Here is a 12425-nt window from a genome sequence, read left to right as displayed (position 1 = left end):
CTTTACTTGTGTTTAGCTCATTTAATTTAAATATCATGTAATATTTCATTTTTTCCAGAAATTATTAATGATTCATATCCCAATGTTCTTAATTGTTTTAGGCTGCAGTTCATGGGGCTCGTTTCAAAGGGCAGGATCTAAAACTGGCATGGAATAAACCAGTAACTAATATTTCAGCTGTTGAAACAGAAGAAATTGAACCTGATGAAGAGGAAGTATGTTTTTTTTTTCCCCCTCACTTGGTTTTCCCCTTAAATGTTCACGTTTTTATATAAAATGTGATTTTAACATTAAATTTTTATTCCTGAGCCATATTCCAGGCAGGGGATAACAGATAAATGCAGACAACTTTAAACTTTCTGAATTAATGAGAACTGTGGATTGCTAATCCAGAAAGAATATATGAAAATCATATATATACTCAGTTTTCATTTACTCTCAGAATATAATAATTATTCATTAGATTTTTATCCACAGGAAATCTCATATTTCAAGTTTTAGAGTATATATTCTACTCAATTGCTGTATTAACATTTCAGGTTTATTTTAATTCATATCGTTTTAGTTTACTAGAATGATTGCCTGCTATATGGTAGATACTCTGATAGGCACAAATATGAATAAGACACGGTCCCTATTAAGGAGCTTATAATCTGGAAAGGGGGCTGGTGGCGACAGACACATGAGAAACTAATTATAATAAAAGGTAGACTGATATGCTGAAAAAAGATTTGAACAATATGCTGTTGAAATCCAAAAGAAGGAATGATTATTTCTGTCCAGAAGAATCTTGAAGGAGGTGGTACAGTGGAGCTGACCCCTAAGTGATAATAAAGCTTTCCATTACCAGCAGCTGGGACTGGGACTATAGTTGAGAGACACGTTTGGGCAGAGGGATAGGTGTGGAAGAGTACGCTTTTCTTGGGTAACAGCAGTTAGTCTGATGGCTGAGACATATGAGCATAAGAACAGTGAAGTGGGAGAGCCCTTTGAAGCCCAAAACTTAAAAATAAGCAGTTATTTTGTTTAATCTTGAAATAAGCTGTAGGATGAAGTTGATGAACTTAAGAAATAAAGGTAAAGTAGGGAAATGAAATGTTCCATGTTTTACCTTTGTTAGATTTTCATAGTGTCACTTCATTTTGTTTGAAGAGCATTCAAGGCTGTTACACATATCCATAGTCAAATGCAAGAATAAATTGTGTGTTTTGAAACTCATGTACATGATTTGTCATTTTATATTTTAGATTATACCTTTGTCCTTCCATGAGTTTGAATTGAATGGGGAGAAAAGCAGGAGAGCTCCTGGTATTAGGTACTTTGAAAAGTTTGAAAAGCAGTCTGAGAAGCTTTATGAAGGGAATGGAGGAAAAAAGGAATGCTATAAAAGAAAACGTTTGTTTAGGTACAACAGAAAATCTTGATAGATTTTTATGCAAGTTACTGGTTTAGTGTCCAGTGCTGTAGTAAGTCAGAGAAGACTTACTGATGTTTTCTTTAAAAAAAAAAAAATGTTGAGCATTGTTTTGTAGATGTAGAAGATAGTATCATTTAATAAAGAGAGGCAGGAGAAATGGCATGTACAAAGGCTTACTTTGACAATTCTTTAGTGCCTGTTTGGTGCAAGCAATAGAATAGATACTATAGAGAAACCATTGAGTGACAAAGGTTGCTTTTCTTTGTTTCTTGAATGTTCTAGCTATAGAAATACCTTTTGTATTCGACTCTGTTGAGAGAAATCAGTATTTAAAGTGTCAACTTTTTTCTTTTCTTTTTTTTTTTTTTTCTTTTTGGGTAAATTCCTAAATGCATTTTAACCTAAAGTTTCAGGAAGAGTCTATGGTGGATGACTCATTACTTCAAGATGATGATGAAGAAGAAGAGGATAATGAATCTCGTTCTTGGAGAAGATGATTTGACTGATCATTGATCTGCATTTGCTAGAACTCGACCTGTGTTTCATTAGTATTATCTAATGTACTTTTACATATTTGTAAAAACAATTTTTGGTAAATGTGATAAAGATGGATTTCACAAATAGACAAAAGAGAAGAAAACTACCTTCTGATCCTGTATTTTGAAAGATTGATGTTTGCATTTTATTTCAGTAAACAATTGCTAAAGGCATCACACCAGAAACATATGCAATGTTTTTATTACATACTTCTACTGAATATTACGGAACTCTGGGTTCTTTGTAATTTAATGAATAGGTCTAAAAACTTATGACCAATACTTGTTATAACTTAGAGAATTTTGTTTTACTCCAAATAAGGAATGAATTTGCATTTAAAATCTTAATGAATGTTTTCAAAAATGAATAGATAACATAGTACTCTAACTAAAGTCTTCAAGTTATGTATTCATAATATTACATAGTAGTATGCTTAGGCTTTACTATGTATTAGACCTTTGTTGGACTTGTGTATGTATTTTACCATATGGGTTTTAATGATAACGGTGTTATGACTGCTTTGCATATGACTCCTTATGCATTCAGATGTTTAAAATAAAGTGGAATGGTCTCTTAAAAAGAAAAGAAAAGAAAGAAAAGCAATGACAAAAAAAACAAAAAAACAAAAACAAGACAATGTTCTTTGATTTAAAAAAAGAAAGAAAAAAAAAAAAAACGAAAAAAATTGAAATAAATAGACCATTCCAGATGGTGATCTACCCTTCCCCCCAATTATCACAAAAGGAGCTATAATCACTAATTTATCCTCAATAATAATGATTACTGGTACTTTTACAATAATGTACAATCCACTGTTTAAAATTTATACCACTTCAGTTTGGTTTGATCCTATAAATTTTCAACAGATGTCTTAAAATTTAAAAGCAGGCCGATTAGTTTGGAACCAGACTTCAAGTAGAGCTAACATTTGGTGAATAAGAAAACCATCACATTACATTTTGGATGTATGAAAGAAAACTTGACCATTTGAAGATATATGAATAAAGAAATGTACTATAGATACTACTTTAGGAAAACACTGTTTGGTAAGTGTTCCAGTCTGATATTTTAAGTGTGCATTTCCTATGCTTGTATAAAAATCTTTGACATTTGCAACAATATTGTGACTTTTAAGTGGATTTCTCTGGCAAGTGAACACGATCATTTAAAGTTGATACAGGAGTTTCCAGAAAATAAATGCATTCTTTGTAGAATGAGGGGGTGGGAGATTACATATTTATCTTTTAAAATTCATCATTTTTCGGTTACAAGTGTTTCTGCCCCTCCTGAGCTTATAGTGATTATATTAAAATTCACATTAAAAAAAAAAATCACTTTCTTTTCATATTGGGTCCTCACAATCACAAACTCTTAATTCCACCACCATAGTCTTCTGCCAGTGGAGTGACCAGTGGATTTTTCCCACACTTAGGGTTAAAGTTATATATATGTTGTTGATAATAATACTGTTTCATAGGAATGTTTTGGCTTGCTATTGTGGTATACATGTTCATATTTAAGATTTCAAAATCAGATTCCTTTTGTCAAAATAGTGACTTGTACTCAAAAACTTCTTCACTATATTTAGATCTGTGATATATTTTATGTAGTCTCTTATATGTTGACTATGTGCTATTCTGATTCGTTAGGTAAGTTTGTTTTCTTTTCTTTTTAGTAGTCGTGAAAGGTGCCAAATTGGCAGAGGCTCACGTTTCTTCTCTTTACACCAAACAGGTATTATAAAGAAAGAAAAATCTTTCAAAGGCCAGTTAAATCTCCGTGCTGATTTTTGGCTTTATAATTTGATTAGGAAATTTTAGCGGTATTTTTTAAATTACTGTAAAATTCCCTTACCATGTAACTGAAATTTTCTATTTAAATTTGTAAATAGCTATTTTCCCTAGACTACATTCTCTAGTAACCTAAAATTAAAATGTTTAAGCCATTTTTTCTGTGAATGAATTAGAAGACAAATATATTTCTATTTGTTCTCAAAGTATGCGGATTAAATATTAGCAACATTCATTAGGCTCACTCATCGTATATTTTTATTAATACGATTTTACATTAGATTTTTGCTATTGAATTTTTAAAATTAATATATTTATAAATACCAGTACTCTACATGTATTTTATTTCTTCATATTTAAAACTCAAGATATCCCATTGACTTAGTTGTTAATTCCCATTTTACAGATAAGGAAACGTAAGCTAATAGACATGGAGTGACTTGTCCGAAGTCACAGGTAGTAATGGAAGGACTAGATTTGAATGCAGGCATTCTAGTTTCAGTACCAACTTTCTTTTTTTTTTTTAACGCTGTGTTTCTACCTTCTTTCTAATTATTGATAGAACATGAGATTGTGTGTACAGTAAATGTGGTAGTTCGTGAACAAAATTAGTAGACTTCTTGGTCATAGCCAGTTCATACCTTTACCCTCCCTTTTAATACAGCACTTTGTTCATATCTCTGTTACAAGTACTTATGTTATAATTTATCTGGTTTATATGTCTGTCTTCCCCTCTAGATTACAAGCTCCTCTAGGAAGGGGACCATGTCTTATTCATCTTTTTATCTCTAGTGATTATCACAAAGCCTGGCTCATAGTGGGCACTCAGATGTTTGTTGGATGAACTAATGAATGAATGCACGTTTACATCTCCAATAATGGAGTGACAATTACCTCCCTTGTTAATTCTTATCAATTTTTTAAAAATCTCTCTTGAAGGTCTTCTCAGTCATTGGGGCCATTTTGCTAAACAATTGATACAGTTAAGTATTGTTGCACCAATGGGGTGACAAACACTGATGGAAGTGTACACATGTAGTCTTAGTGGAATTTCCATAACAATTACTAAGCCATTAATATTTTAGAGTATTAAGTGTTGTAGTCACTTTCAGGAGTAAAATAGCCTTTTAGTTTCTATCAGTGTGTAAGAATAGAAATGCCAAGAGCCACCAATCTAGTCCATCTCACTAATTTTTTATAGCTAAAGATCACCTAGTGTAGCGTACTGGACAAAGGTTAAGAGATTTAACTTTTGGTCCCAGCTCTGTAACTCACTCTGACCTCAAACAAGTCTCTTAACTTATCCAGGGCTGTTTTCTGAGGTTGGACTAGATGATCTCTAAGGTCTCTTTCACATCTATAGTTTCTCTGGTGGTATATTAGTTTTTAATCTAAAACAATTTATCTATACCAGTTCTTCATAACTGTTGTTATTGTTGTTTCTGGTCACCTTATCAATGGAAACAACTTCAATTTGGTTATGATTAAGTGTCTTAGCACAGTTTTGTATATAGTGTTCCCAAATGCTTGCCTTATCTGGCACAAATTCCATTCAGCCTGGAAAGTATGGATTAACTTCTGTATTTACTAGCACTTTTCCTTCCTACTTATAACTTTCCCACTCACTTCTGAACTCAAAGTTTAACACTCTTTTTCTATTACAATATGCTACCTAAAACTCAAAACACATTTTTAATTATAGTTGTCCTAAGAAATTCTTTGCTTTAGTACACATGTGGGCTGAGTTGGGGGTGAAAAAAGGATTAAGAATAATGTAGGTAGCTACTTCTTACAAGAAAAAATTGAGGGAAATTATATATTATTGGTTAAAAGATTGATTAGGATTACCTCAAGGGATGGTTGAGTTGTCATTTTACATATTTCACTCAATATTTTATGTCTTTTAAGTAGTGTTATTTTAACTGTTACTGAATAATTGTAACTTTTTAAAAATTAATTTTAGTATTTAACAAATGCCCAAGCATTTATTGAAATCATGTTGCAGGAATGGCAGAGTATTCCGTAGTGCTTATTTTACTGTAATACAATGAAATGTATCAACCACTAGTTTACTATGAAGACAAGACATCACTGTTCTAGCTGATTATTTGTAGACAGTATGGCTGAGCTTAACTGAAGGAAATTTCCTGTTACTAAAACTGTTTTATGGGGACTGTATTTCCAATAAAACTTGGAACTCTAATCGTTGGCTCTAAGGGTTACAAAAAGAAAGCAAAAAAGTTGCTTGTTTAGTATGTTAAAATTCAATGGCTGTTTTAGAGCATTATATAAACTATTATCTATAGTTTTCTTCTTTCCCCTTACCCATAATGTCAACTAATTATAGAAAATTATTTTTAGTCCTTCTAAAATATATATAAATATTTGTAAGATTTTTTTTCTTCCCTTACAAAAGTCTTTTAGCCTTTTAAAACAAGCATGTCATGTATGAAATTCTGGCTATAATTAAGTTAGTTCACTTTTTGGTCTTTCAGTTTTTCTTATTCTTCTAAAATTCTATAAATTAAAAGTAGAAATTTAATCTAGGATTAAATTATGAGTGTATAATATTTGTGAGGCAGAAAGTAAATTTCCTTTTCCCAGATCTCAGGAACTACTACCTTGCTCTCACTGACTTCTTGAATTGGCTAGTTTCTCTAAAGTATGTACACAGGCTTTTAGAGAAGAGAATTTCTTTTTCTCTCTGATCATTATATACCTATCAGATGACAGCAGATAATCTTCCAAAATAGCTACCTAAAAGCCCTAAGGACAAGAGAAATCTTGGTGAACGTGATTGCCATGCTCAGTAATTTCTAATGAAAACATCGTTTAATAGAAAATTTTCTAATTTGGTAAATAATTTTTTGCAGTTTATAAGTATTTTATGTTACTCAGTGTAAATGAAAGCATTTTTATTTTACTTTTTTGGTATCAGTTTATTATACTCCTTCCTAATCCCTTCTCTGTTACTTGATTTCATCTATCCACTCATCTTCCCCTCATCCAAAATTAGTCATCCTTTGTATACCCAGCATTGTCTTCTTTTGATGTTTTCCTTTTTATTTTTGTTGTTAATCATTGTGCTTAGTACAGAATTTTATGTTACGTAGTGTGACTAAAGAATGAAATGATTATCATGGAGTTTAAGGAAATTAGATATAACTTGCAATTACTTTAATATCTTAGGGAAACAAGATAATTGTTTTTGCTTTCATTTTTATATATAATATCTTGGAATTCATGAGTTTTTCAAATTACTTTGCCTACCCACCTCTCTATAAAAATTTACTTTCTGGTCAGTTACTACATTTCCTAACCAAAAATTTGATATCATTGCCATGTCGTAGAGCTGGGATCTTTGCAGCTTAATGTTTTAAGGCTTGATGCAGAGAAGTTTTGTTAAAATTGTTGGAAGCCAAAGCTGATTTTTTTTTAATGTGTCTACAACTTTGATTTTGATCCTTCCTTAAATAGATTTTTTTTTTTAATGTTTAGAAAAATTAGAGATTAGTTTATGGTGTGATTCAATTTTTAGATTTAGTTCCTATTTTCAAAGTTTTTTTAATAGTCTTCTCTTTTTTCAGCAGAGAGAGATCATCATTGCCTGAATTTAGCTTTGTGACTACAACAACAAGACCTGTTCCTGTCTGGAGACGACTGTTACAATATCATTCTATCATTTTATGTTTGCCCTTTATCAATTTGAATAGATGTTTACATGTACTATAATTAGCATTTTTATCTTTACAGTTCTCTAGGGGTACACCTGAGTCCAGAAGTATATCTGAGTGTGTGCTTTGTCCTTAGTCTTAAATGTTTTCTCCCCTTACTTTATAGCCATTTATTTTTTAAACACCATGCAAAGGGTTCTAATATGAGATAAGTTTAGTCTCAGCCAAGTTGAGACATTATGGGAAGTCCATAAAGCTTTGATGCGGTGTTAATTAGCACTAATAATTTAGAATGAAGAAAATGATTAAAAAGTTAAACGTGGGTTTGGTTTTAATTTTGCTGGGTTTTAGGATACACTTCTATGTTTAGGATAATCACTTGAAATAATTTTGAACAGATGGCAAAATACATTTTTGCACACTGTAATAACTTGCCTATTTCTTCCAAATATTCTTACTGAAGTTATTGCCAAGACCACTTACTCAAATAATCTTTTTAATTAGCTCTTTAAAACCAATAAGGAGAATAATTTTCTTTCTTTTCAAGTAATGCAGGATAACCTATGGATTATAAATATTGAGAAATATCTGTTAGATGTCTAATTTAGAGTTTTTCCGTATTTTCCTCACTTGCAATCAAGACATCAAAGACAATCTTAAAAGCAAAGGGAAATAATGCTGAGTGTCTAACATTGTTAAAGACTACTATGGAAAAGATATTATTTATAACAACATGGCTTAGGATTATTTATAGAGTGTGATTAAATTTTATCCTAAATATTTACCCAAAATACCCTTTTTATAATAAACACCATAAGAAAAGTTTTCAGAAAATTAATTTTTGAGTGTTTCTCTATAGGTTCTCATGAGGCATTTGAGAAGTCGGAAGTTATATTTGGTAGCAAATCTTTATTAGGGAAGTCCGAATTACACTTGATTCTGTTCAACCTTGTCCATGCTCATATTTTCTCTTTTTTTGTGTGTAAAGTTGACTGTTCTACAAACACTTTTTTCTTGAGTATGCATTGCATTTGTCTTCATGAAAAATAAAAAGAATGAATACATAATGTAAGTTATCTACTTTGATCCTCATTAGTTGGAGACAGCATGGTTAATGTTAGGATTGGTTTAAAGGAAAATTACATATTTGGAAGGTCTTCTAACATAATTATGACCTAGTAGCCTACAAGGCATTTTTAAAATTAGACTTTAAGCTTAGTTTATATTTGCAAACTAGCATATAGGTGCAGGGAGTTTGTAAATATTTTCCCAGATTTGTTAAGTATTTTTTCAAGGAAAAATTTTTCTGCCCATGTAATAGTGGTTTACCTGCTAGGGTAGAAACCCAGTATGAAGAGACCATATTTGCTGTTAACAGTTTTAGTTGGTTAATGGATGTGGACCACATACCATCACCCTCAATTTTATTTTGTCATCTTCCTTTTTACCCCTTGCCTTTAAAAACAAAATAAAGTAAAACAAAATTGAACATATCGTTTGAAATCAGAGTTGCAATGATTTGATTCTCTAAGATCACTGTGCTTTTTGAAAACTGTGAGAGCCAGTAGGTTAGTTACGTAATTAAATTCCCATATGTTGATTAATTAAAGGATTTTAATTTCATTTTCCTGAATAGGATTCTCATGGAGCTATTTGTAGATAACTGTACAGAATCACTTGTGTAATTGAATGAAAGTTTACCTCTGCATGATTGCATTGTGGGAGCCTTTTATATGTCTTTATATTTTTTAGTGTACTTGGATTTTACACTATTAGCTGTTCTAGTCATGCTATATTTGCTTTTTTTTAAAAATAGAGTTTATAAATATTTATGCTCAAAGTACAGATCAACTGAATATTTTTGGTCTTGTTTACAAGATAAATAATACTTTAAAGTGATGCAGCCACCAAGTGTCTTAGGAAAAAGTCATTGGTGCTACAAAACCTTTCAATATCAGTTTTGAACCTGTTATCTAGACTTTGCTAGGCTTTAATCTATGGTTACTTGTGACTTACTCTAATCTAACAGCATAATCATAAAAGTAGTCTGTGGTGAGTCAGGTAAGGAGCCCAGCCCTTTGAAAACACCCCGTAATTTAAAGATATGATGCAGAATGACAGTGTACTTATTTGTGCCCAGCTTCCCAAACTGAAAATAGTTTCTTCAGTTTGTCATTAGCTCTTTTGATAAGAGGAGTGGTGTTAATGTGGCTAGAATTAAGAAATGATACATTCAGCATGGCTCAGTTTTCCCATATTTCAAATGGAAAACTTTTGCAATCCTAAAATATATGGTGAAATCCTGCTCTGCTTTAAATTCCCATCTGTCTTTTACTCATCAGGAGTCAGGATAATTCTTACATATTTATAGAACATTTGATGAGTTGGAAAGAGATGTATTATTTACATTGTACAAGTTTTGTGTTAATGTGTAGATTGTGTTCTACATTTACAAGACTTCATTCCAGCACCTTAGTGAATGTTCTTAAGATACAATTTTTAAGTATCAGCAAAGTATTCATAGATGTTTACTGTTGATTCTCAGAATCCTGGACCTGTTTTGGGTGTGATACTAACTTCAGAACATGTTGTCAGGCACAAGATTTCCTTTAATAAGTGGGTTAGCTTAACTCGATTTCTGCAGATTGTTGAACCTAAAAACACCAAAGGAGTCTTCTCTTCTCTGGAGACTGGATTGTTCCAGTTTTTGATACCTGTGCCCATAAGTATCCCATTTCACGAATGTGTGTTGGCATGGGGAAACAATTCCCTGCTCTTTGAGTGGAGCGAAAGTAATTGGTTAAGCTGTAGCAGCTTTTTTTGTTTATTTTTAAGGTGATAAAACTTGAACTGAAAAAGGTAAAACTTGAACTAGAAAACTACTCTTGTATGCTTAGAATGTTTATAGTATTACATGTTTGTGGGGTTGTCAACATTTTTATTATTTATAGTTGAATTATGTTTTGTTAAATATCCATAATGTTTATTATTTTTATATTTTGAAAATTTTTTAAATAAAATAGTCTTACTTAAAAGCAGTTGTTAACTTTTTAAAATTGTCCTGCATCTTGCATTATTATATTAATAGAAAACAAAGAATTTGCTTTGTTTGCCCTCAGAATTTGTTTGCCCTCAAGCTTTGTACAATTGAGAATTCTGAAATGTCTATATAAAGAAGTGGCTTCACATTGCCCCTTATCCCTCCTTATCACTCCATTCTCACTTTAAATTAGTAAGTCACTTTTGGTACCTATGTGTTATTGGCCTAATGACCTCTTTTCTCACACATTACAAATCCTCCATACCTTCTTCTTCTTAATTCCTGCCTCTTGACTGCCAGAAATTTTCTCTTGTTTCCATTTGGGGACCAAAATGATTCTCCTTATCTTGAGTGATAAGTACAAAAATATTGTTGAGATGTCAAAGAAGGACTAAAGTGAAATCAGACAAAGTGCGTATACTGTCAACCTCCAGAGCTTTTGAAAGTTTTTAGAACTTTCCTCCATAATTTTCAGTTTTTACTTGAACATGTTTTCTGTTCTGATTTAACGTGCTTTTCCAGCATTCAGCATATTCATTTCATACTTAATTTTATCAAATGATAAATTTGTTCTTTTGTTTTTCATTACAGATATACCTTCTGTCATCTATAATGTGGGTTAAATGAGCTTGGTAAATAACCTGTCTTCCACTAGTGACACGGCTTCTATGAGAAAATACATTGTCATCTCAAAGTCATACATCTTGATAAAAATCTAGTTAAAAGAGATCTGATGAAATACTATAGGACTCTGGCTTGAAATAATATAGGGGACTTCGGTTAATAATGACACACTTGGTAAAATTAAAAGAATTATGTATTTTACACCTATATTGCCAGCCTCTGGAATATTTGTAGATTGAACATGTCAGCTTTTACTTAACCTGAAAAGTATGAATGAATTTGGTCTTTCTTAATCCTTTTTAAAAATCACATGATATGTAAAGACAGAGATAGGATGGTAGAAAGCCTGTCATGTATAAATGACCACTGGACATTTAAAAATGGGGTTATAGGAGTGGCTGGTTAGCTCAGTTGGTTAGAGCGTGGTGCTGATAAAACCAAGGTTGCCAATTCGATCCCCACATGGGCCACTTTGAGATGAACACTTAAAAAAAGGGGGGGGGGTTATATTAATGTATACTATTGTAATCTTTTTTATTTATGATAACAGGTTTATACCGTTTTCAAAACCCCTCCATTTGTAGATGAACCATAACGTATTGAACCAATCCTCACTTGGGGCATTTAGGGCCTTTCCATTATTTTTTAAATTTAGTATAAATGGTGCTGTATCCTTGAACATCTTTGATTGTTCCTTCAAGATACATTCCTAGTAGAACTGCTGGGTCAGAGTACACTAGTTTTTAAAACCTGTGATACATTTTGAATTTAATCTTTTACAAAGCTACGTATAAATACTTAGATACTTCGATAATTTCACTTTGGAGAACATAAATATAGGGGTTTTTTGCACATGTGTTAGAATTTACTGGATTTATTCTATATATTGTAACAGGAACCATGTAATGCTTGATATAGTAGTTCTGATGCAGTAGTGACCATATTATCAATATTTTCCACAATATATAGTTTCCAGGATTTTGTATACTATAGCAAACTTTCCTTGGAACTACAGATTTTTATACTTTTGTTACAGCATTTTATAAGTTTTCAAGAACTTAGAGTCTCATGACTAAGTCATGACTAATCTGTATTAAATGTTAGGGCAGATAATTTTTAACTTTATAAAATAAAGTAAATGGCAGAATCTGGACTGGAATTTCCATTTCTTAATACTATATCCACTATAAGAATACACAAAGAGGTACCAAATAATTCATAGAAACAATAGCAAGCTCCCCATATTTTTTTATCTCAACCCTCCAAACTGCTTTGCGCCAGAAAAATATTTTCCCCATGAAGTTCAGGAACATTTTGTTACGTAATTCATAAAGCATGAAATA

At 31.6% G+C, this 12425-nt stretch overlaps 1 protein-coding gene across 22 annotated transcripts in view; it reads left to right on the top strand.

The window, feature by feature from the left end:
* The window catches only part of RBM26 (RNA binding motif protein 26), a 77850-nt gene extending 66561 nt beyond the window's left edge, over nt 1-11289 (top strand). For 12 of the 22 annotated variants that reach the window (XM_019742573.2, XM_019742578.2, XM_074329422.1 and 9 more), the window contains 3 exons: nt 102-215; nt 1825-3688; nt 7332-11289. In XM_019742573.2, the coding sequence (XP_019598132.1) occupies nt 102-215; nt 1825-1914 (204 nt within the window). In that variant the 3' untranslated portion in view covers nt 1915-3688; nt 7332-11289. The remainder of the gene's footprint in view (nt 1-101; nt 216-1824; nt 3689-7331) is intronic. The other 10 variants (XM_074329426.1, XM_019742574.2, XM_074329419.1 and 7 more) reach the window with 9 other exon arrangements.
* Nucleotides 11290-12425: the final 1136 nt, after the last annotated feature.

This window comes from Rhinolophus sinicus, linkage group LG04 (genome assembly GCF_036562045.2).
Source record: "Rhinolophus sinicus isolate RSC01 linkage group LG04, ASM3656204v1, whole genome shotgun sequence".
NCBI classification, from domain to species: domain Eukaryota; kingdom Metazoa; phylum Chordata; class Mammalia; order Chiroptera; family Rhinolophidae; genus Rhinolophus; species Rhinolophus sinicus.
The sequence above is the reverse complement of the archived record's forward strand: the minus strand, read 5'-3'. Positions and strand labels throughout refer to the sequence as shown.